The 25,347-nt window shown below is 36.5% G+C and overlaps 2 protein-coding genes across 5 annotated transcripts; one reads left to right on the top strand and one right to left on the bottom strand.

Annotated features, from left to right (window-relative positions):
* Positions 1–297: 297 nt before the first annotated feature.
* On the bottom strand, positions 298–7,026 carry LOC116724036 (progestin and adipoQ receptor family member 3-like). Of its 4 annotated transcripts, none has more exons than XM_032569341.1 (8): positions 6,839–7,024; positions 6,308–6,553; positions 5,755–5,917; positions 5,581–5,604; positions 4,518–4,673; positions 4,212–4,409; positions 4,044–4,134; positions 298–2,961 (listed from the first exon to the last, which is right to left on the bottom strand). In XM_032569341.1, exons 2-8 carry the CDS (start codon positions 6,502–6,504, stop codon positions 2,819–2,821), a joined length of 972 nt encoding a protein of 323 aa, XP_032425232.1. In that variant the 5' UTR covers positions 6,505–6,553; positions 6,839–7,024; the 3' UTR covers positions 298–2,818. The 4 variants fall into 4 exon arrangements, with proteins under 4 accessions (XP_032425232.1, XP_032425235.1, XP_032425234.1 ...); XM_032569344.1 differs by having other exon boundaries at positions 5,581–5,624; positions 5,755–5,822; XM_032569345.1 differs by having other exon boundaries at positions 2,822–2,961; positions 4,044–4,097; positions 6,839–7,026.
* A 2,864-nt stretch (positions 7,027–9,890) lies between these two features.
* antxr2b (ANTXR cell adhesion molecule 2b) lies at positions 9,891–25,322 on the top strand. The gene is made up of 17 exons (XM_032569750.1): positions 9,891–10,211; positions 11,242–11,313; positions 11,800–11,871; positions 11,994–12,075; positions 13,344–13,448; positions 13,859–13,927; positions 15,981–16,061; positions 16,156–16,216; positions 19,272–19,367; positions 20,794–20,863; positions 22,149–22,227; positions 22,403–22,498; positions 23,178–23,228; positions 23,613–23,708; positions 23,788–23,961; positions 24,068–24,148; positions 25,166–25,322. The coding sequence occupies exons 1-17, from the start codon at positions 10,084–10,086 to the stop codon at positions 25,202–25,204; spliced, it is 1,452 nt and encodes a 483-aa protein (XP_032425641.1). The 5' UTR covers positions 9,891–10,083; the 3' UTR covers positions 25,205–25,322.
* Positions 25,323–25,347: the final 25 nt, after the last annotated feature.

Here is a 25,347-nt window from a genome sequence, read left to right as displayed (position 1 = left end):
TTATGGAGTTATCTTTACAAAGATTTACTCTGCAATTTCTAAAGGAAACACCTACATTTTTCTAAGTACCTCGTAACTTGAAGTAACTCTTTATAATGTGAATCTTTAGGTAAACAACTCCAAATATGTTGTTTACTCAAAGATTATGCAAAACCTAAAACCTGAAATCACCCGTTTCAGTTCTGCCCTCTGCTGTTCAACAATGGAGCCACAGTCTTGTTGAAACCAACAATAAGGTGGAAGATTTATTTTATTTTATTTTATTTTTAGACAAAAGAACAGTTCTGAGACCCATACTTTAGTTCTTTAACACTTTATTTGCTCAAATGTTCAAAAAATATCTTTTCACAGATGAAGTGAAACAAATGTTCATCTCATCTCATTGGTCAGTGCTTTTTTCATCATAATACCACAAGGAAAACATAAACACCCAAGAGAACATTCAAGGAAAAAATTGCATTGTATGTGGAGACAGTTATTTATTTTGGTATCTGTCCATGAATTCAGTTCTGCAGTCTGCAGCAGTAAGAGGTTTTTATGGTGCATTCATTTTCATGTTTTTTAAATTAAAGAAACATTTTGCTCTAGTTTGTGAGAAACAGTAAAAACACAGCACAGTTACTCAAAGATAAGGCAAATGAAACACAAACGGGGCTAAAATGTGCAAAAATAAAAACATGTAATGCTTGTTCTAATAACAGATCTCCTTTTATGCAAGAACAAAAAAATAATGAACATAAGTAGTTTCCATTTTCTACTGGCCTCATTCAAGCAGCAATAAGGAAACAAACAAGTTTTATAAAGGGGAAACTAAAGGATTTTAGAGGCTGTAAAGTAAATTCAATTATCTTTAAGAGGTCCATATTATCACAATTTATACCAATCAGTCTATAATTGCTACTTGCAAAACCAAAGAGGCTTTTACTTGTCTTCTGGGCTTCATTTACCTTGCAGATGAACACATAAATAAGCTGCTGGACACACAAAACATGTCCTACCACACCTGATCTTTTTGATTTTGTCCGTATTTTGATTAAGATGTATTTGTATTTTTGTTTAACTCAGCACAGACAGATCACAATGAAAACCCCGAGATTTAAATCAACAAAACTTCCATCAGCTTTTCAAACAGAGTAAAGATTTCAGTGCGGTTCTCCATTGGTATATTTCTGTGTTAATCTTAAATACTATAATGACTGGTCGTTTACTTTCATAATCTGTTATTTCAGTAATCTTGATAAAACTTTAACCAATTCTAAAAAATATTCTTCAGTTTGCAACTTAAACACAAAAGGATGGACAGCTAAGGTGCGTGCATGTACATAATTGAACTGGACTTAAAGTGCAAACATGCAATTAAAATGATCTTTTTGAAGTTATCCAAGTTACAGTTGTTATTAAAGATCAATATTGTACATTCCTCCATGCACACACAATCCAGAGGATATTACATCAACATATACTTGGCAGTAGAGGAAAATAAAAAAATAGACTCTTATCATCATGCCCTGCTCATATTTAAGTGATTACCTTAGAGTGATTGTTGTGTTCATTAGGTTACAGCTGAATTGTGAAAAGAAAAACAAAAAAACTAAGCAAAATTACAGCATCAGTCTGGTTTGATTATCAGTGATCATTCTGCTCTGTGATTGACTCTGTTGCTCATGATTGATCCTAAGGAGGTAGGACTAAGTATAAAAACAAGAACAGCAACTAAAACAATTCTTTCAGATCTAATGCCGTCACACATAATTTGTTTTTCCACAAGGAATATATGAGACACACAAAAAAGAAAAACACATTTTTGTCACATTTTTGATTTGATTTTTTTGATTTTAAGAGGACATGTACAGCCATATTTCACTAATAAAATTCATTTCTGCTCTCACTAGGAGAAGACATTTGTGTTTACAAGTTTCTCACATGTGAATAGGTGTAAACATTAATGCCTGGAATGAAACAAACACTCTCATGTGTTGTTAATGTTATCGCCACCTACTGGCACTCTATGGGTGTTTCAGCAATTTGGTTAAAAATTTTTAATCCGTGGGAATTGAGACTTATTTATATAGACTTATATATAAGACTCACTTACTTTTAGAAATGGAAGCAAAATAGTAGAACAGTCAGGAACGACGTCATTATTTCTTAACATCTTCGCCAGAAAAAAAGTCTCATTTGGAATATGCAATGAGTTGTGTGAAATGTCTCAGTCTTCGTTATCCAAATCACACAACTGCTATAAAACTAGCTCCAGTTGATTCAGAGCAGAACTGCAGATAAATTAGACATAAAATAAGGTTTAGAGGTAAAATGTTGTTGTGCATGTGAATGCCAAAGATAGAGATAAAACGTTCTGTTCAGATGTTATACCAATATTTCTATTTTCCTCCCAAAGTTCTTATAAAAACATAAGTAGATGAAAGTTAAAAAAAAATGCAGGCAAAAGAAGGCAGATTTCATGCAGGCAGTAAGATTTGATTCAAATAACCCCCTCTTTAAATACTTCTACACAAAAAACAGGCAAAACCTAATTAAATGTAATATATGATGTCACTTAAAAACATCAAAGTTGAGTTTGTTTCTACAAAATGAACATTTCAGCTTCATGCATTGACCTAATAGTCAATTTTCTGTTCACTGTTGTGAAAACAGAAGGCAACGCCACAGTCACAAAACTCTTAAGAGCTTTTAATATTGGTCAATGTCTATCAGTCAGCATCAACATCATAGGCGCCTCGCACTTACAGCAAGAAAAGGTGAAGGCAACAACTGAAGGTTGTTTTAAAGTAATGTGACGTTTTGAGGAAAGGTTCACTTATCTGCCGCCGGTCCGGCTGAGACAGGGCCGGCTGTGTCTGAAGTCCATGATGTGTACGGCCGTCTGGTGCCACCAGTAAAACATCACCACCACCAGTACATGCCACAGCTGGTGGCTGGCGCCGATGTAGTTCACCTGACCTGGAAGGGAAGAAAAAAACAGAAATATATATATAAAAGAATCTACTTAAAATAAAGAAATGAAGTTTATAATCAAAAGAGACGTTTTGTCCAGCTAAATAAAACTTGCAACTGAAAATGTCACATGATCTTCTGAAAAAAAAAAAAAAAACCTGCTTATAATTTTTGATAAATGTTTACAAAAAAAAATTTCTCATGTCTAAAGAACCATCACTTTATTTCTGTTTTTAGATTTTGGAAGAAAAATAAAAGACAATATCTTTGCAATAAAGTGAATGGGTACATTTTCTTCTATTGGATGTGGAGATTTGTGGAAAATTATATATATATTTTTATTTCCTCTAAAGTATGTTTCTATATAATCATGTCTGTACACTGTAATATTGAAATCAACATTTTTGCTTCGGCACACAATTATGCCCTATAAAGTTGATTCTGAACAGTTTCCAACCAAATGTCCAAAATGGAAAAAAATAATAGATGTCAAATATATTACCGATTCCTTTAGTCAATCTTTTGTGGAAATTTGCAATTATTCCTACAAAAAATTTTTTTTTAACTCCTTAAGGCTGTATTTGTTCTTATATCTATAATTAAAAACATTAGTTGGTTCTTTATTGCTTTTTGTAAAAGTTATTAACAGCTACTGCAAAAGCTTCAAAGAGCCGCAGGTTGCAGACCAACTAAAATGCTTTAAGATCAAATAATGTTTCTTGCTTCTTAGACATAAATTAATGGCATAAAGTCTGGTCTGTGTTAGAACTTAAATATAAGTTGGTATTTTCCACAGAAACACTAGGACTTTATTCAGTTCGTATTGCACCGATTTACAGTGAAAGTCATCTCCAGAAACTCAGCAGATTGCTTTAATAGATCACAGCCATGGATGATGTTATTGGGAAGATTTGTTGAAATCAAACAGAATCCTGGGTTCGCTTTTTAAGTGGAATTTAGATACTAAGTCTCAGTTAGTGATACTTGGGAAATTCCAATGCAGGTAGTTTCATGACTGAATGGTTTTTTCATCAGATCTTGGAAATCACATCACAGAGAGACAAATGAAAGACAAAATAAAATCTCACCAGGGAAATATCGCTCTGGAATTTTGGTGGCGTAGAACAGGAATGCAGATCCAGCTATCAGGTACATTACAATCACACGAGGCAGAAACAGCTACAAAGTAAATGGATTGCAGATTTTATTTTTGGTTTTCTTCTTGATTTCTTACGACACTGATTTTCCTTCCGCACCTGCACAATCTCAGAAGCGAACCCTTCACTCAGCCAGATCCAGTGGCAGGCAGGAATCACGCCGACGCCCGCCACGCAGCAGAAGATTGTCGTCCTGATAATTTTCCAGTCGTTGCTGAGGTAACGAGGGTGAACCTGAGCGCAGAAGATGGCCAGGATCAAGGAGAGCACCGTCAGCAGGTAGACCTGTCGCCAAAACTGGAGGGGGGGAATTAGGCATAGTCAAAGTCTTCAGTAGGCGGATATCTTTAAAGAGACATAATCCTTGGATGGGTTGAGAGGCAGATGCTAAACGTCTTCACTCACAGCATTACAGTAGAAAGCATAGAAGATCCCAGGAACGTAGCAGCCCAGGATCCCGATGGAAATGCCGGCGTAGTCCAGCGCCAGCCAGCGGCGGCACGTCTTTTCCAAACGGTGGCATGAGAACAGGTGGTATCCCACTGAACACAGCATGCAGACCTGGAGGGAAAACAGTTCAACTTTAATTTATTTAAAGACCAATAAATGAGATACAAAGCTATTTCCAGCAACTAGATTACTGTTGGTATCGCAATCACACGTTTCTGCATCTACAACACGTAAATTTATCATTTCAAGACATCCACAAAATACACAGAAGAGTAACTATGCAAAATGTAACATGTAAATAAAACCAGTCGAAGTCACTGGTTTAAGTCAAAGGTTTTTGATTTAATTACTGGTTTCTAGACAAACTGACAAAAACACACAGCTAATATTTATTTATGCCAACTTCACTAAGATGAACTACTATTCACCTACACACACCTGTTAAATGATACTGCCACCACTGTGTTTAACCGTGGTAGGATGATCTCTTGGTGATGCAGCGTTGGTTTTGCCCCAGATGAATAAAACACATTTTTCACCAGGTTTTGGGATATTTTAGCTGCAATATGAATCGTTTTTTTCACATTTCTTTTAAAAAAAAATGTTTTTTGTTCTGTTGCTTTTCGCAAATATTCTCAGGAAGGTCACTTGCACTATACAGGCCTCATGTTGCTACATAAAGTACATAAAAAATGTAATTGGTAAAGTTGTTTGTTTTTATTGTTTATTCTGAGAGTCTCATGCTGCCAAATCCAGACATACAAAGAACAAAGGAGATATTTGCAACGTGCAGAACACACCCACTGCTTTCTGAAATGATTTCAAAAGATGTTTCAACCAGGTATTAATTTGAGGATGTGCACAATTATGCAACTACTTTTTTATATGTTTTTATTTCAGTTGAACAGCATATGTCACATTAGAGATGAAAAAGTTCCTAATTGACCTAATTTAGTTGACTTTTAACAGGGTTGTGTACACGTTTTTAATCTACTGTGACTCCACTGTCAATACACACCTGAGAGGGTGCAGCTGACTGAACCTGCAGCAGGAAAAGTAACCCTACATGAATCAGTTTGTTAAAAAAAAAACAAAAAAACAATGAATCAGCTCACCAATGATGGACAAACAAAGAAAATTCTCTGAAAAAAAAAAAAAATCAACTGTAGCAGCAGACTACAGCAGCTGTTACCTGGAAGCAGAAGAGCCCTATAGCGTAGATGACGTAGTCTTCTCTGTTTGCTCCAGCGGCTGGTAGTGTTGAGGAGAGGTCATTGACCCCAAGAGAAAAAAAAAGGAGAAAACCCAGAAGGTGGCTCCAGATATTCACAGTCTCATTGGATAGAATAAATATACTGTAGGGAAACGAAAGCAGGAAACCGTAAGCACCATGTAGAATATCTCAAAAGGTTACTTCACATGTTATGTTTATTAAATAAAATGTGCGGCTGGTTCATTTCCTCCACATTTGAATAAACAAGGAAATATATATATATATGTATTAGCATTTGAGTCAATTAAGAAAACATTTCAAATTGTTTGAAATATATCTACTCATTGAAATATATCTACTCATTGCCACTTATAGGTGGCAATGAGTAGATATATGTCACGTAGAGTTGTGCAAATGATGAATAATGGTTTATTTTGTCCAATTTCACCTGTTTCAACGACTGCTGAGCTCTGGAAAAACATATTTTAGTTGAGTTCTTTGTGATATAAATTCATGTGTTGAGTCGGCTCACCTCTTCAGACAGAGTTTGGAGGTCAGGTGTGCCCTGTAGCCGTCTGTGATGTAGGGGTTTTCTTTGAGGAAGAGGGGGATTTGTTCGTAGGTGTACAACCGAATCCTGTGCGGCAGCAGCACCGGCCAGTGCTGGTAGCTGCCCAGCTCTATGTAGTGGGCAGTTTTCAGCAGCTTCTTCGGCATCTTCAGCAGCATCTTGTTCTGGGCTCCACGGACACGGCGAAGCAAGCTGGAGACGTTAAGGCTGCGGGGTAAATTAACAGGGAAACACAAGGATCAAAAATGTAGCGACGTGTAAACAAATAGGGAAAAACTAAGCAATAATTCCAACAAAAAAATATTTAAGGATGAATTTAAATGTTACGGCTCCAAGTTCTGACAATAAGTTCTGAAACCAGCGAAGCAAGAATGTTCAGTTTTTTTTTTCCTTTTTTGCTAAACTGGTTTGTTGATGTTGCCCAGCAGGCTAAACCTAAGATGCTAATGCTAACAGGTTGATAAACTTGTATAAAAATAACCGGAAGCTCACCATTATCAGTCCGACTGCCTTCGAACAGGTATTGCAGCCATATCCGGGCGGCTGTTAGTTTTACGCGGTGGTAAAACAGAATCACATTTTGGTAAATGTACACATTTTAATAAGCTAACATATAGTATGAGTGTAGGACCTTGTAGCAGCATCAGACCTGTTTGTTTGGACTGGAAATATGGAAGCTGTGCGTTACTGCCACATACTGGTGAGAATACAACATTGCCTCTGGAGCCATTTATTAAACGTCAAAACTAGAAAAATGCATTATATTACTGTAAGTTACATTTACATTGAATGGAATTTTTCTATTTGGCACTTGCCATAATTTACACAATAATAATAATAATACTTATAGTAATAATAAGCTACAGTATCTGCAGACAGTATGTAATTTGGTCTAAATCTGATCACATAATTGGACTGTACTGGAATCACTTGAATTAACCTGAATTTATTTTGTACCACTAGATTCTAGTGGTACAAAAAGTTGGACCTGTCTTCCCAGTAAAGTATCTTGAGATGGCAGTTAATGTTGGGAGTTACGTGAATAAATAATTACATGTACTAATCTCCTTTCACACATGGACCCACAAATCCAATTATATGTTAAAAGCAAGATCATTGGAGCAACCTTTTCCTGGAAGCCTTATAACAATAAGTAGTAGGTCAGTAAATAACCCGTTAACCATGTTTTGTGTTTGTTTGGGGCCTTTAAATTACAGGTATTTATTTCTTTTTGAGAATATTTCTTTAATCTTAATTTATTTTCTATAGGCTAAAAATTAAACACCAGTATATATACATCTTGAGTGTTGCTATTATAAAAAAATCCCAGTTATGCATTTGACGACAATGTAATTAAAACACAGCTTGTTTTCTGACCTCAAGGTCTTGCTTTGTTTGTTTATTTAATAGGCAAGGCTTATGACCACAGAGACAGTTTTTTTATATACAGTGATAGACTACAGGGATTAACTGTGGTCACAATATTTCTCTCTGGGTTTTCAGCTGTGGCAACAAGCATTCCTTCATTCTTCGTACTATTAACCACACATTTGCCCAGTATTCATCAGTCAGCAGAGTAATTGCCCTTCCGGTTATGAGGAACTCATCCTGTTTCTGCTTTTTTAATTTGCAAATAATAAGATAGATTTTTAGCCTTTTGTTTTGAAATTTAAAATAAAAGAAGGTCCAACCACACCCAAAAATACAACAGAGATCGCATCATCCATTTTGAGGGAGGGGGAGTCATTATGCTGTGTTATTATATGAGGCGTTTGCTGTCATGATTTAATTCAAACGGTTTGCTGAGCTAAAAAACAACTTGGAATCCACACTGCATCCTTGCACACTCCACAATGAAATATGTAATTACAGGGCTGCTGCATCACTAAAGGACAGACAGGAATGAAGTCAACATCTCACCCTGACGAGGTCTGATAAAGTTCAGCTTTGTGACAAGAAATTGATCTTCTTGCTCCAATGTCAAAGGACTTGAAAGACAAATAAATTATGAGTTAATCAATATGTCGATGATGACATAACCCCTGACTCATGACATGGTGATCACTGTAATTCACCATTTGGGAAATCACATTTTGGATAAGCTTTAAGCATACGGACACACCAGGGGTGTCTGAAGAGCGTATTCAGTTACAGTTCCATCTGCAGTGGATTAACACAATAATGATGCACTTGTTTAAACATTTTGGATAAAAACACATTGTGTAGCTGATTTATAGGACAGTCAAAGTTGTAGAGCATACAAATTTTAATAAGCCACTGGGTTGATCTCACACAAAGTGACATGTTTTGTTAATTCTTAAAGTCATTGGGACATTATTTAGCTTCTTATGCTGAAAGAGAAATATTTTAAGTCTCATAAAGATTTTTGAATTTTTTATTTTAGTCATATGTTGGTTGTCTCTGTGTTTTTCTATTGTGGCATTGTTATCTATTTAGTCAGCTGATCTTGTAGAAGGCACAGGAAGAGAATGATGTATCTTCAAAATAAAAGTCCATACCAACTATGTCCATGTTTTCCTGGCAGCCCCAGTGTTAATAACTTGTTCTAACAGATTTCACATTATTTAAAACACAAAGTCAGAAATAAACAAATGGTATGTTGTATCTCTATTTCTGGAACAATCTGTGCAAAGAAACCAAAGACAGTAGATACATTTTTAAAATATATTTTAAAGAAAATAATAAGATATATTCTATCAATATTGACTCAGTGGAGTGTTGTAGAATTACAAAAATATATCTTGTTTTCTTTATTATTATTATTATTATTATTATTATTATTATTATTATTATTATTATTATTATATGCATTTCCTGTTTTGTAATGAAAGATGTAAATGGATAGTTGATTGATGCTTTGTTGCTTATGGTGACCTTGAAACATGTGAACTATATAAGATTTTGTTTTTCCTTCCAACTGCTGCTTTTCATTTTAAACGTTTGTTTAAATATCAGCATGTGACATGTTTAAAATGTAAATGGTTGAAATAAACAAACAAATGGGATGACTAATTTGTTATTTCAAATGGTAAAAAATAAACTGTAAAAATGATTTTGTTATATTTATTTTAATCTCGGAGGCACCACTAGTTGACAAATTTCAATTAATTCTCAACTTTGGATTATCGTCCATAGAAAGAAACATACTCAAATGGATTTTTCTAAATCTGCAACGTCACAGTGTCAGTAAAAGTAAAAGACACTGTGTAAATAAATGAGCGACAAAGTCCACAAATTGTACCCCGCATCAAATATATTTACTATCGTCTATCTGTATTATACTTATTCCAAAACTATTTGCATAATTAACTTTTTACTTTCAACGAAGTAACAATTTAAATAAGACTCAACAAATGTGTTGGTTATGTTTTATGTTTTAAACACGAGTTTATTGGTGATTTTTTTTTTTTTCCTTAAATAAAAACCTGAGTTGGTCAGCATAATAGTGAGGTTCTTTAATCCTGACAGGAAGTCGGCAGGAAGTTCTTTGTTTTCATCGTGGGAGATTTGACGGTGGTGCCTACAGCTGCGCGCAGCGCGCGCCCTGCCCCTCTCTGCTGCTTTCCTTACTGACGTCGCTGCTGCGCACACATGCATAGTCAAAACAGCACCGACTCAACATGTGAGCAGCCGGCCAGAATCCATACTAACAGTAGTGGCTCATTTCTTCAATCCTCCCTTGAATTAACCGGGTGCTGATATGTAACGCATGGACCATGGATCGGATCTGGACGCGGTGCCAAATCCTGCTGCTGGTTCTGCACGTTTACTCCACGAGTTCAACTCTCCCTGAGGAAGACGCGTCCTGCGATGGAGCGTTTGATATTTATTTTGTTTTGGACAGGTGAGTTATGGTGGCTGTTAATTGAAATAGTAGTTTCTACAGGAGAGACTGTCTTTGTCTCAGTTTTGTCCATGTATGGCTGTGTTTGTCTTCCCTTGTCCCGCCAAATGCAAAACACTCCTCGTCTTATATTAAACATCCCTGACCCGGACTTAGTTTATTCATTTTCAGTATATATTATTTTTCATGGTGTCTTAATATTTTTGCAATATATGTATATTTTTAGTTACTTTACAAATTAAACATAGCTGCTGCTCTAATCTCTGACTTATGCAGGCATCATAGAATCACAGCTGCTCTTAATTCTCCTAGTTTAGTTTTTACTGTTAAAACTTTTTTTTTTCTGTCAGTTTATGGGTCTCTGCAAAGTATTTTAGAAATATATGTTGGCTTACAAAGTAACTTGTTTTATTAAAACCACAAACCCCAAAGTGTTTTATTTGAATTTTATATTGTAGTCCGTACTTGTAAAGTGAAAGGAAACTCATATTTTAAAATTGCAAATAAAAAACTGAATTTGTGTTCAGCCCCCATGAGGCAAACTCTGTTTCAAGGTACATCTCCACCAGTTTTGCACTTCCAGAGACTATAATATTTGCAACCCAGCTTAACCTCAGTAAGATTGGATAGAGAAAGTTAGTAAACAGTTTTCTGCTCATGTGAAATCTTGCATCACATTTTCAGTTGAACTTTGACTGGGCCATTCTAACTCATAAATTGTCAGGGTTTTTGTCCTGAAGGAAGGTGAACTTCCACCCCAGTCTCAATCTTTTGTTCTTCCACTGACAGGGTTTCTGTGAAGATTTGCTTGTATTCAGCTTCCATCAAACCATATTGTGTTTTCAACGTGTTGTGCAAAGATCATTTTCTTACACTCGTACCATTTTGCATGGACAAAACACCAACTGTGTGTACCCAAAATGACTTGTGGCCAGCTGTTGATCTGTCACATAAAATCCAAAATAAATTCAGGTTTGTTACACAATCTTCAACGTTTAAAGTGTTTTTTTGTTTTGTTTTGCTTTTACAGGTCAGGCAGTGTTTCTAAACACTGGAACGAGATCTATGGCTTCGTGGAGCAACTCACCAGCAGGTTTGTCAGGTAATCCAAATAAAGGTTTTACACATTATTCCTCCTCTTTTTACTCTCAAGAGAGAAACAAATATCCTTCTCCTGCAGATTCAAAACAACAAACTTTTACGAGTCACGCATTCAGAAACAGACATTAACACGGAGCAAACCAGAACTATTTAAGTAGTGGCTAGTCTTTAAATACAGTCCAACAAAAGAGGGAAGGGAAGTAAGGCATGGCTTTTTGAGGTTGCAGACGTCACACAAAGCCAACAACTGCTCCAAAACTCCTCTGGGTAATGGTGTGTGGTATCTTTAGTTCTAATAACAGGGTGGGTAAAACTGGACCTTAGCATGCAACAGATGTTAAATCTCGTTCTGACCTCTGCAGTCACTTAAAAGATATTAAAAACCAAAAGCTGCAGAAAGAGTGGTAGTTAATTTTTAGCTCAGGTTTTCGGGAAACATTAAACACATTCAATGTTTAATAATGCTTTATGACGTGATGTGCTTCAGCCCCAGGATGAGGGTCTCCTACATCGTCTTTTCATCCAGTGCATTTGTAATACTCCCTGTAACAGGAGACAGGTAGGTTTTCACCTCTTTTTTTTGCTTTGTTTTACAATTCATCTTTTATTTTTAACTAAAAATAATGCACAGAAATGTACATTTTTCTCAAACCCATGTTGTTTTGTGATTTGCTCCAACAGGTCTAAAATAGAGGAGGGTCTAAATGAGCTGAAACAAATCAAACCTTCTGGTGAAACATACATGCACGAAGGCTTAAAAGCGGTGAGCTGAGCCACAATGCTTAATCATAATCTCATAAAAGCATTTTGTTCGGTCATATAACCTCAACAATGCACCTCAACCATCCACTTTTTATAGCCCTTAATAAGCTTCTGTGATAATTCTGTCTGGATATTTGACCACCTCTTGATGGCAGAAGTAGTGGAGTTCATTTAAAATAATTGTTTTCCTGGAACAGATCTGGCATTTGAGCACAGTCCACAGTAGGGTTGAGTTTGGGATTTGGCCAGGCAATTCCAAAAACTTGATATAGTTGGGTCCACTATATCTATTATCAAAAGGGTTTGGATATGTGATTTGGTTTATTGACCAATACAAATATATCCAAGGGTGTTCATGGTTTCTATTGAGCTAAGTTAAAGAAATGAGAGGAAGTAAAAAAAAAAACTGTTCCATTTACTTCTGTGACAAAGACTTGGCTTGTGCAGAGTTAGTCCAGTGTTCCTAGTTTTGAAAGCCTAGACTCTCCTGATCATATTTCTTATTTTTATGGCTGAACTGCTCAGTTTTTGTGTTTACAGACTGTAAAAACATTTCTTCAGATCATACATGACAAGTCTGAGCTTCAAAGTGTTCATTTTGGAGCAAGGGCTTCTTGTTTGGTTCTCAGTTCTCAGCTTTTAACTCGTGACAGTTTTTGGAAACCAGGTAATATTGCCTGACATCTGAACAACTTGAATTTTTTTTTTTGAAAAGTGAGAAGACATCCACATAAAGACCTCTAATAATGCCTTGTGGTGATTGAAAGGGGATTTTAGTTGATCAAATGAGCTAACCATTGTCAAGGCAAAATTAGGATAGGATTTACAAGGTAAAGAAGTGATATTTTCATTTTGGTTAAATACTGGTCAACTTTACCAACTGATGTTTTGAGTTTTGGTGGTTCCTGGGTTGTTCCTGAACACCCTAACATTTTGTCATTCACTTAAAGGTGACAGGTTAGCTCTTCTTCCAGACTGTGGCAAAGTGGCGTAAGACAAAATTAACTTGTACATATACTGGAACTCTTGATCCCCAGAAATGGCTCTTCCTAAGAATTGTTCCGACATGCTGGGACTTTCTTACTGACCTGAATATTGGTCAGAATGAATGTTGTTCAATTATTTTTACGTTGCAAAGAGAAACTACTGTACCTGCTGCACTGACTGATGATTACCAATAGTTACAAATCATTTAGTAATCTTTAGAACTCCTTGTTGCACCTGGTTAGTAATGATTCAGATAAATGAATGGAATATTTCACCTGTCAGGTGTCAGAACAGATGAAGACCCAAACTTCACTGTCATCCAGTATCATCATTGTTCTGACTGATGGCAAGCTGGACATCTACCTGTATGAAATGAGTGTGAAGGAGGTAAAACACACACACACACACACACACGCCCACCCACACCCCCCCCCACACACACACACACATGTGCATACAGAAATACAAGCTGCTAAAAATAAATCTAATAGTAGAGGATGTGGGTGTGGGGAAGGTTTGAAATAATCCCCACTTCATTTTTTTCCAACTGGACTATATTTATGTATAAACCAATGAAGAACATAGCAGGAAAATAACTTCATCTAATTTGACCAAAACAGGTTTATTTTTAAGGCTTTTATCAGTGCTGACTTCTGCCTGAACTGAGGGTTTAATTTTAATTACTTTGCCCTAATTACCTTTTTTTTTTTTTAGCAACTTTCATCTGCTCTGATCTCGTAAACTGTGGGTCAGTGTTGTTTGAAGCAGAATTTCCTTTCCTGTGTTGTGATTCCCAGGCTGACAAAGCCAGAGGATTTGGAGCCAGAGTGTACTGTGTCGGGGTTATGGGCTTTGATCACAAACAGGTAGGAGGTACCTCTCTTCTTTTACTATTCACTCACATGAAGCCATCTAGAACCATGAGAGAGAAGCAGCTTGTTTAAATATTGACTTTTTATTTGCCTTTCGGTCTGGGTAATTCTATGTTATGTTAGACTGTAAGGACTCAAAGAAAAGCCTGTTGTTTCTGTCCCAGTAACCCTCTTTGACACTGTTGTTTAGTCTGAGGTCAACCAAACCTTTCCGGGATATGAAAAGTAAGCAGCTGAAAGGTGTTTGGAGATCCTGGTATATGAGATTTTGACTCATCTGAGAGAAGCCAATGTGCAGTTTTAAGAATGCGTCCTCATGTCTGAGCAGGACAAACAGAAATATCCTTTGTTGACTGTAAGAACCATCAGGGAAATGAAGCCATATACATTAAAACCCCACAGTGATTGCGAATCACTATGGTGTGTCATGTGGTCTTTTCCACAGTCTGCAGTGCCTCATTACTCCTAATGAGATTTGGAAGGCAAAGGAAAACTCTGTAATTACATTGGAGAAATGATATACTGCATTATTGCATCTTGTTGTGCATCTTTGAGTTGTGTCAGCATCAATGGTGCTATCAATCTGTGTGAAAAATAATATGAAATATGATGCTAAGATGCTCCTCTCCCTAAATGTCCCTTGAAGTCTTCAGTGCGAACGATCCTCTGCCCAGTTTCAGACCCACAGCTCTCACTGGCCTACAGAGGAAGTAATTACATCATTCTCTAATGATATAATGCCAGAGAAACTTCCTGCTTTGCTATCATTAGCTAAAGGCTGCAGACAGCTGTCCGGAGCTTTCATCTCCCAGGACAAGACTTGCCCTCCTTAAATGTTGCTGAAGCAAAGAGCATCGCATCATCACAAGGCAAAGACCTCCCTGGAAGGCATCTGGATGAACTTGCAGAGCTTCACTTCAAAGTCCCTCCAAATGTTTTCATTCCCTTTGGACTTAAAAATCCCGACAGTCAACTTTCAGCAGGTTCTTTTTTCTTCAAAAATACCATCCACTTGGCTCCCTGCAACTCTATGATAATCTGACTACCTTTCCTCTCTCTGATGTAGAAAGGCGTCACCATGGCATAATCATTGATGGCTATTTGGTTTCCATGGTGCTGTGTGGGCTTTCCACCACCCATTTATACCAGAGCACTTTCCTCCACATATTTATGTCCCCTAAATGGCTTGTGGCAAATTGAAAACTGGGCTTCTTATGTCTTTTTTCTTGCAATGACTTTATGCTTGTCAAGTCTCCATAAAGGCTCGATTTGTTAAGTGCATGACTAGTAGATACTCAGTCCTCTGCTGTGCATCTCTGCAGCTCCTCCAGGGTTACCATGGGCTTTGTGGCTTGGATTAAACTGTTCAAGTCTTGGGTTGGTTGTTAATTATGCAATTTCTGAATGCAACTGATGTTGCTTATGGGGATGAGAGTACACAGAGCTAATTATAAATATAAGTTGCACTTTTCAGATTTTTATTTGTAAAAAAAAAATAAAAATTACTTGAACACCAATTTTTCTTTCACTTCACTGTTTTGCTCTGTTTTATGTTGACAGGTCACATCAGTTACCAAAATCTTATGTGTTAGATATTGAAGCTTGGGACAACATTGTTCATGGACAGAAACAGAACTGATCCAGTCAAAACTACAGCTACAAACTAGTGATCAAAACAAAAATATGGGTGTAGTGCTCGACCTGAATATTCAGAGTCACATGAAGACAATTACAAAGTCTTCCTTCTATCACATAAAGAACAACTCCAAGATTAAAAGACCAATGTCTCAGCAAGATCCAAAAAAACTCAAACACTTCATTTATCTTTAGTCGCATTGATTACTACAACAGTGTCTTCTCAGTCCTGAACGCTGCTGCTGGCATTCTCACTAAAACCAGGAAGATAGAGCACATAACCCATAACCCTAACCCTTACACTGGCTCCCTGTAGTTCAGTGTATGATATAAAGCACTTTTAAGTGCCTCGTTTCTTAAATGTGCTATACAAATAAACTTGAATTGTAAACATTTTCTACTTTGGTCACAGCTTGCTGAGATAGCAGACGGCACAGAACAAGTGTTTCCGGTTCTTTCTGGATTTCATGCCCTCAAAGACATTGTCAACACGGTAAGTTTGCGTTGTAAAATTCGATCCGGAAAATCTGCACAAATTGGTGCAAACGCATGTTAGTCTTGTCTGGTATCGTCTTTGTGCTTCGCAGGTCCTGAGACAGTCGTGCAGTGACGTGTTCACAATAGAGCCGTCCAGCGTCTGTGTGAATGGTAGGTTTGTTTTGAGGACTTTGTTTTATCTGTAAGGTTGTCCCAAAAAGTCAAATAATTGTTAATGACTGTGTCAGTATGTGGAGTAACCTTTTTGTTTTTGCTATTTATATTTCTGTCATGATAACAAATTTTACTGGACAGTAAATTCTCACAAAAATGATTGCGATAATCGATAGCATTCCTGTTTTAAGACCATTTCCGAGTAGTGTGTTTATAATGGCATAATAATTCAAGTTTGCCATGTCTAAAACCAATAAACTTTAACTTTGTAAAGAACTATTGAAATTGAAATAACCAAAATAAAACGCAACCAAAAACAATAAATAAAACGGAAATAAAAACCACATTCAACAGAAACCAGAAATAAAATGGATAATGATGTCTGTGTAAACAAAATTTCCCTTTAAAAAATATTAATCACGAGAATGAAAATTATTCATATTGAGCTCATATTAATTTACCATGTGATTAATTAGTTAATTGCTTAATGCGACAGCCCTTTATACATCTTTAGATATATTTATAATTTTTTTTTACTGGATGATTTAGCCTGGGAGTGTCTTAAATTTCTAAATGATTCATTTGGGAAGAAAGTGACAACATTTTAAGATGTTTTGGTCATCAGTGATTCCAGACCCAAACAATAAAACAAATCCTTTGGAGAAAACCTCTCTGATCCACATAATGTCCCCAAAACTGTTGCTGAAGTTGGATAGGGTGAGGCTAGCTCTCTGGTGTGTTTTGTGTTCGACTTGGCAATGTGTTGCTAAGACGAACTTGTGTAATCAAAATGTTTCACTGTTCTTTGTTTTTGGCCATGGAGTGTCATTCCAAAAGCTGCAGGTCACTGAACATCTGAAGATGTCGTTTCCTGACCACAGGCCAAACATGAGAGTTGATTTACTCATGTTAGCATTGCAGGTACATTCGTTTCTCCTCTACTTGGCTTAATATTTTACTGAAGTACCTTTGAGACGTCATCACGTGCTCAAGTCTTCTTGGGTGTGTCGTTACGAGGTTGACACTTGTTTGGGTTGTTTTCTACTCTTATCTGTCCAGATATGTTTGATTTAAACTCTGACTGTGACACCCAAAGACGTTCACAGTCTGCTCCTGATGCTTCTCCTTCCGTTATCTTGGCTGTGTGTTTTGGTTCATTATCGTGTTGGAAGATAAATTATAGGCCTGATTGTTGGAATGCATTAGCAAGGGGAAACCTTCTGGATGGGTTTCAGATCTACAGGGGAAACATCAGATCTCCAGCTAATAAACATTATGGTTGTTGGTCATCTCTGACTGACTCCTTTCTTCCTCGCCCAGATTTGTGCATTGGCACGATCCAGTTTTAGACGTCTACAGAGACTTTATAAAAAATGGCTTCCTCAATTATAAATTATACTCAGTCAGCTGAATTTACCGCAGGAGAACTCCGATCAAGTTGCAGTATGTCAAGGGTAATCAGTGGAAGTGCCTGAGCTCAGTTGTGACTGAAATAGAAAAGGGTTTGGATATTTATGTATGTATAATCCTAATATATTTAAATTTTTTAAAATTGTATAAAAATATTTTAAGACCGTTTATTATGGCCAGATTTTAGTTAAAAAAAAACTTTAGTCAAATCAGTTTTACAACAACCCTGTTACAAAATGTAGAAAGAGCAAAAGGCGGTGTGAAGACTTTCTTTTGACATTGTAAGGTGGAAAAGAACTAGTTCAAGTTGCAACATTTGTTTTTTTAAATTTTCATATTTTTTCTTAGAAAAATTAGAATTTTTTAATTGTCTATTACTCACATCACATTACTCACCCCAAATCATAACGTCATACATCTTCTGATATTTTCTTATGACTTTTAGTTTTGCTCAGTTTCTCTATGATAATCTTCTAAAAACAGGGGGAACCAAAGTGGGGCTCTGTAGAAACATGAGCACGTTTTGTTTATGTATAACTAAATGATGCCATGAGGAAGAGGAAAACTCCACCTACAGATAAACATTGGGGGGGTCCTATCTTGCTCTGAATAAGTACGTTTCAGATGACAACTTCAGGGATTTTTTTCCAGAATGACAGAAATTTGATGTTGTCGGCTTGTTTTAAGCCGACAAGCCTTTACAGACTTTAATTCAGTTTAGAATATTTTGGATAAACTAGAAGGTAAAGGTTCTGAGAGAAACTGCTGGAAGTGCTCATCGTTTTGAGCTGCTTTGATGTTTTCCTCTCCATCCGCCTCAGAAATCGAAGATCTGCCAGAAATTCCTAAAATAACTACGACAGTGAAGATTAAAGTGTGTTAAAAGTGGAAGAATGGCAGGTTGAAGAAACTTCCAGATGGCTGAAAAAGCATTTATTATTGCCAGTGATTCTGTAGTCAAGTCCGTTTTATTTGGCATTGTGTAAAAGTGTCAAATGAAGCTTGAGCTGCCATCTGATGGTGGCATATGTGACATCAGGTCCTATTAATTAAATATAAATTAATGAAAAAATGTTATTATATCCTCAGCAGATCAGATCATTTGGAGCTATTCTGTATTTCACAGTTATAGCTTGTCAATTTGGCTATAAACCTTTGAGGTTGAAAATAAGCAAAGACTTTGTGGTACTTTTTTATGTTCTTTTTTATTATTTTATGTATTTTTTGTCTTTTGTATTACTCTCTTTTTTCTGCCTAATAAGACAAAATATGAATCTGACCAAATGTTTTTGGCTATGCAGTTTAAAAAGAATATAGAGTTTTGTAAACTTTATTGGGACTTTAACTGGAACTGGTGCTTCGGTTGACTTCTTCAAACACTGAAGCTGCTTCTGGTCCAAAAAAAAGGATGTAAATGTGGAAAAGTACGGTAGAGAATCTGTGATGCTGTGGACCTGCTACACAAATTTCACTTAGTTTTAGATTTTGTTCCCTCCACTAAATGAATTTACTAAAATTCAAGATTAGGCAGACTTGATATTTTGATAATAAAAGCTGACATACACTATTTAAAGTCTTGTTGTGGAGGATACTGTATTAAAAAGTCACTTGTTCTTGTCATTCCCGTTTTATTATCTTCCAGAGTCTTTCGACGTAGTTTTAAAGGGGACCGGATTTAGTGGAACCAAGAGGATCGACAACCTTCTCTGCTCTCTCACTGCCAATCAAGTGACTTACTGTAAATGACACACTCATGACATCTCATACCTGTTTGTTACGGTCCAACCAGTAAGGCACAAGGACAAAGGCATATATGAAAAAATATTTTCTATTTATTTTTCCAAAAGTCTTAACAAAAGCCTTTCAACAGCAAATCTCAAAAATATAACAAAATGGGCCCAAAAGAAATCAACTAAGGCATACCTAACTCAGGATAATAAACCAAAAACTGACCTCACACAATGAACACAGGGGAATTTATACACAAAGGCTAGCCTACACAAACGAGGAGGGGTGGGAAATGAGACAAAGACAAACAATGCATAAACATAAATAAGTAATTCAAACCAACACAACCCCGCCTCTCGCCTGGAACGTAGCTGGAGATAGGCACCAGCAACCCTCCCGACCCCATTGGGGACAAGGGTGAACAGAAAATGGATGGATGGATGGATGGACATTTTTACTACAAAACAACTATAAAAACAAAACAACCTAACACCAAAATTATTTAAGGACTTATGCTATTAATAGAGAGAGAGGCAGGTCCTTTAACATCAAGTCCCCGGTTTCCAGCAGCCTGATGGTTTGTTCCACTTCCTGGTTTGCCTTTCAACCAGTCCTCTCACTCAGCCAGTCCTTCAAACTCAGCAAAACAAAATAGTTAATAATTCAAATAAACAAAAGGAGTTTACTAAATGTGTGCACCCATAATAGTAAACAACCTAATGCAATAAACACAAAAAGAGTGAAATTATAAATATATTGTGTGAAAACATTGAAATAAATACTAACACTGGGGAAACGATGGAGGAACCTCCACACTGTTCATGGTTTTCAACTACAATTAAAAACTGTTACTTGTTGCTACTGCTGTAAACCACCCGAAGGAATCTGTTTGCACCAATGCTTCATGGAACATCGACAAGGCGCCATATTGCTCTCTGGGAAAAACTATCAAGTGCCACTTGGAACAGTGTGCAGATATCTGAGCTGCAATGGAAAATCGGGAGCCATGGCAGTGAGAAACAAACAGTAGCTGCCTTTTATCAGTGGTGGCGAGAGAACAGAGGAGACATTATGAGGCTGAGCACAGGGAGGGAAGAGATGCTCTCTGCCCATTAGTCTATTAGCAGATCGATGGCATGAGCTGCGCTGAGGTCAGTGTCACTGAGAGGACGAGCACACACAGCATGTGATTCCTGTTGAGCTGCTGTTAGCAAGTAGGGAAAGTGTTTACTTAACTCCCAACTTCCCTGTGGCTTGTATAAAAATTAACTTAAACAGAAAATCTAACAAAGATGCTTATCTTTTTAAAATGATTTTACCTCTAAAGTTAAATGTCAAAACAACAAACACCGCATGTCATTAGTGTACAATATCTCCAGCTTTATACAACGTGCCCTTATTTTGGATTTATTCTGTTTCTGTGTTTTTCCTCACAGATGAAAAGCCGACAGTTGTCCAAGACGGCTATCTGCTGTGTCCAGCTCCTCGTCTGCATGAGGTTGGACAGTAAGTCTGCAAACAAATACAGACTTACTGTATGTAAGTTGGAGCTGTATGTAATCTAATAGTTACTGTATGTAATAGTTGAGCTCATTAATACCTCGACTATTAACGAGCTGTACATAAAAACAATTGCCTTACGTCAAAGATTGTTTAGATTGTGACAGTAAAATATTAAACCTTTTTTCAGAGTATAATTGCACAGTAAAGCTGCAGTAAACTAGTTTTGTTCTTTAAAAAAAAAGTCAGGTCATTCAGGTTTGTCATGTGTCCATAATTTTAAACTTTTCAATAATTGCTGGATATATTATCAGGTGGATTAAGTATTACCTTGTAGCCATTTCCTGTCTTATGTAGATCAACACACGTCTGCCTTGTATGAATGATTTGAACAAAATCTGTGTGGCATGATCGAAGTGAAAGAGGAAATAATTTCCAATTTCTTTAGCACTCTAATTGACTTTTTAGAAAATTAAATACAGAGTACATAGAAATAGCATAAAAATAGACGCCAATAACTATGGCATCTGTTTCAACGTTTTCAATATTTCCCCCCACTTTGTTAAATTAAATATTAGTGTTTTCTAGTTTTCAGTGTCAACTTTTGCAACTGCAATATAAGGCTTCACTTAGTTTTATTTGGGGGGGTGTTGCATCTTCACTAGTAATTTAGCTTATTGTAGAGGTAGTTGGGTTTTGTTTTTTTTTGTTTTTTTTACATTGGCTGTTTTGTTACTCATATGTTCCTTGGAATCCTTAATTATGACTTTTCAATTTTTTATTTTTTTTTAATGAAACACTTCTGAGTGTGTTAAGAGAAACCAGCACAGAGTTTGCGTAAAGCTGTCTCCAGGTTTTGGATAAACCAAAGTAGGTTTGGCCTGGATATCTCTTCGATTTAATGAGCCAAAGCCTATTTGACCATATGGACCTCAAATAGAACACTGTCATTTCTCCCATTTGGGAAACAATCTCTACAAACTGCAGAAATCTTTGGGTTTTCTCAGATCAGATCATCCGAATTTCTGCATAATCTACAGCAGTGAATAAGAAAATCTAGTCCAAGCTTAATTGCAAGAAAAGTTTTTTGTTTTTTTCCCTCCTCTAGTCCTTCATTATCTCCAAATTTAACCTAATTTGATGTTCTGATACGTCGATACTTTTGTCTTCTCATTTAGGACTCAGCAGTTTATTTCCTAACAACGAATGTTTTCCTGGGAGACGCTGTTGGAATAACGTGTCTTCTTCTTTTTCCGAGGATTTTTTCAGTGCCTCTGTTTGTTGATTACAGATCAGTTGAAGTGCTGATTAGCCTGAACAATGGACAGTCGTACATCTCCGCTCCCATCGCCATATACGCCACTTCATGCGTGGGTATCAATTTGAACTCTGTTGTGCTAAATAAAACAACCTTTCTGTTGGTGTAGGAGAAAATCTGAGAGAGAATGTAGGCAGCACTGCTGTTTTTATTTTATGTTTTATATATATATGAACATATTTGCACAGTTAGTGGGGATCACATATTTTGTGCCTTGTTTGCTGCAGTCAGATGGCATCTGGGTGCTGTGGTTGCTGCTGGCTTTGTTGCTGTTACTGGCTCTTGGTTCATTCTGGTGGTTCTGGCCTCTCTGCTGCACTGTGGTAAGTTTTCATTTCATTTATTTCCATTTTCTTTTGTTTATCAGGCTTTTGGTCACAGATTCCAAATTCATCCAAAGAAGAACACAAAGGTGGTCGACCTAAGTTTCTATCTATTTCTAATTCAGTTTAAATGCTTTACATATTTGTGACTGAGATAAAACTTCTGACATGCAAATATAAACAAGGTAAACAGACGTTTCTGTGCTTTACAGAAGTCATATTGGATTTCGGGTCTCACTGACTAATGCAGCTAATGGAGCACACACAAAAACACAAGTGTGCCTGTGATTACATAATATACAAATAATATTATATTGCTAAATATATATAACTTAGCATTCTCAAGCAGTCTCAGGCAGACAATGCAATTAGTATTAAAAACTAAAAAAAAAAAAAAATCTAATTCTTAGAAATCCAGTCTCCCATATAGCTAAAAATAGGCTGGATTATTCCAGTTGATTTATTTGATTTGAAGCCCATAAATTCTGATTACCGAGTACAAATGGAAATATTGGTACTTACCATTAACCAGGTGTTTTTTCCATTCTTACTACTTTTGGTTTGTTTTCATAAAGAGTATTTTATAACTACATGTAACAAGGATGCCGAAGGTTGACATTTGAAATTCTCTTTTTTTTTTAAACCACTGTTTAAAATGTTTGATATTGTTTTCACACAGGTCATCAGGGACCCTCCTCCCTCTCGTCCTCCTCCACCGCCTCCTGTTTTTGTAAGTGAAAAAGTCTTTTCTGAAGAACCCCCATGTTTTTGGGCAGTATACCTCACGCTGCCATCTTGGCAGAGGTGATTGAGAGAAGATCTAATTTTGGGTGAACGCAGAAGGAGCGTCGGTGGAGCTTGGGCGGCTGACAGAGAAACGCTTTGGCAGGGTTCATTTGTTGAGCTCGAGTGAGAAAACTGAATTCCTTATATTTCTGTCATACATGGTGGAGATTAAGTTCTAGCCTGACTGATATTTCACAGTAGCAAGTTAGTGTCAATAGACTTTTACTAAATCATATTAAAAAAAAAGGATTTTGGAGGCATAAACGTGTGTATATTTCTTTACCCCCTAATTTTATTGTAAAGTATATTTTGATGTTTTTTCACTCAGGAACCAGAAGAGGATCCTCTGCCCAAACACAAGTGGCCTACAGTAGATGCTTCGTACTACGGAGGCAGAGGTCCTGGAGGAATCAGACGCATGGAGGTGAAAATTTTAGAGTATAAGCTGGAAAACCTTTTCAGAATTTATTTTCGTAAAGTCTGCGTGCGCCCACTTCCTGTAGGTGAGATGGGGCCAGAAGGGATCCACAGATGAAGGGTCGCGACTGGAAAAAGCCAAAAATGCCACAGTCACCATGCCAGAGGAAGTGGAGGAACCCATCATTCCTCAGCCCCCGCCAAGACCTCCACCTGTTCACAACTCCCCGACCCCAACCAAATGGTACACTCCCATCAAGGTGAGATACGATCCAACTTATCCGTACAGTCTCCAAAATAAATAATATTTAGGCAATTTAATGCAAATTTTCTTCATAAAAAGTTGCATGTTGATGTCCTCTTCAGGGGCGTGTTGATGCACTGATGGCATTACTGAGAAGGCAGTACGACAGAGTGGCAATCATGAGGCCAACACCTCAGGACAAGGCAAGGAGCAGCCTCAATACTTCACTACTACACCAAATACAAATGAATCTGATCATTATAAATCATAGATTATTATTTTTAGGTTCTTTAGAAGAGCAGAAATATTTTTCAGAATAGGTTTTCACATATAGATTTTCTTTTAAAATGAATAAACATATTTAATTTGATAAAACGTATTTAGAGTTAATCTTAGTTATCACCCAGACAGATAAATAGCAGCTTTCTGCATACACTTAGCTTACTGTAATTAGCAGCGAACTCTTGCATGTACAGTATTGTCATCAAAAGAGAGCTCACACAAACACTCTCTAGTGTAATAGGATTAGTTTTTTGTCGTTGGTTTTTAGTGATGATGATTATAAAAGCAGTTTGTCCATTGGAATTCAGTAAAATATCATATTGTTCTTGCAAGGTGTTAAATTAAATACAACCTCAGATGAACAACCAGACATGACTAGATGTTTTTATTTAAGATTAATTTATCAGTTTTGGACAAATTGTTATTCCACTCTTAAAACTGCTTTTTGATATCATCCATGTCAAATTCCAAAACACTGTTAGATTTGCTCATTACCTGAAAATCTGATGTATTTGATGGTTAGAATTGGTTGTTTGCTTGTAGCGTTTGGGTAATTACTTGTTTTTTTTGGGGGGGGGGGGTGGAGTTGTTCTACCTAAATTTGAGATATTAATGGAACCAGATAATATATTTAACTAAATCATAAAATAGAAAATATAAGTAATTTAGCAAATCTGTATCATGACTTTATTTGAAAGCCTAATTTAGGTTTTAAAGTTGTCAAGTTGCTTCCACAACCACATTCAAATAAACCAATCGAATGATGTGTAGGTCCCCATTTAGAATTGTGGATCATCTCTATATGTTGACTTGTGATTACAAAGTTTGACTTAACAAGAAACATGCATAAGAGATATATTATCTATTACAATTGTGCTTTTTAAGACTTATTCTTGGTCATTTTCAGCAACACTATTCACCTTTCTGTTGTCTTTTAGGGCCGCTGCATCAACTTCACCAGAGTTCGTTCTCGCTGAGGTGGATCAGCTTTCACTCTCTAGTCTAGTTTTTTTTCGCCAAAGATCATCAACACCTACTTCCAGAAGTTAATGTCTAAACTTCTGTGTATTGTAAATAAACGTCTTGATAGTTAAACGGATGGTGTTACAACAAACTACGT

This window comes from Xiphophorus hellerii, chromosome 8 (assembly GCF_003331165.1).
Source record: "Xiphophorus hellerii strain 12219 chromosome 8, Xiphophorus_hellerii-4.1, whole genome shotgun sequence".
Taxonomy (NCBI): Eukaryota; Metazoa; Chordata; class Actinopteri; order Cyprinodontiformes; family Poeciliidae; genus Xiphophorus; species Xiphophorus hellerii.
The sequence above is the reverse complement of the archived record's forward strand: the minus strand, read 5'-3'. Positions and strand labels throughout refer to the sequence as shown.

Coding starts and splice junctions, on each gene's coding strand:
- LOC116724036 (XM_032569341.1), bottom strand. CDS start 6,504: ATGCTGCTGAAGATGCCGAAGAAGCTGCTGAAAACTGCCCACTACATA. Junction 4,410..4,517: donor ATGCTTTCTACTGTAATGCT/GTGAGTGAAGAC, acceptor CCCCCCCTCCAG/TTTTGGCGACAGGTCTACCT. Junction 2,962..4,043: donor TCCAGAGCGATATTTCCCTG/GTGAGATTTTAT, acceptor CTTCCCTTCCAG/GTCAGGTGAACTACATCGGC.
- antxr2b (XM_032569750.1), top strand. CDS start 10,084: ATGGATCGGATCTGGACGCGGTGCCAAATCCTGCTGCTGGTTCTGCAC. Junction 22,228..22,402: donor CCATATACGCCACTTCATGC/GTGGGTATCAAT, acceptor TGTTTGCTGCAG/TCAGATGGCATCTGGGTGCT. Junction 24,149..25,165: donor GGCCAACACCTCAGGACAAG/GCAAGGAGCAGC, acceptor GTTGTCTTTTAG/GGCCGCTGCATCAACTTCAC.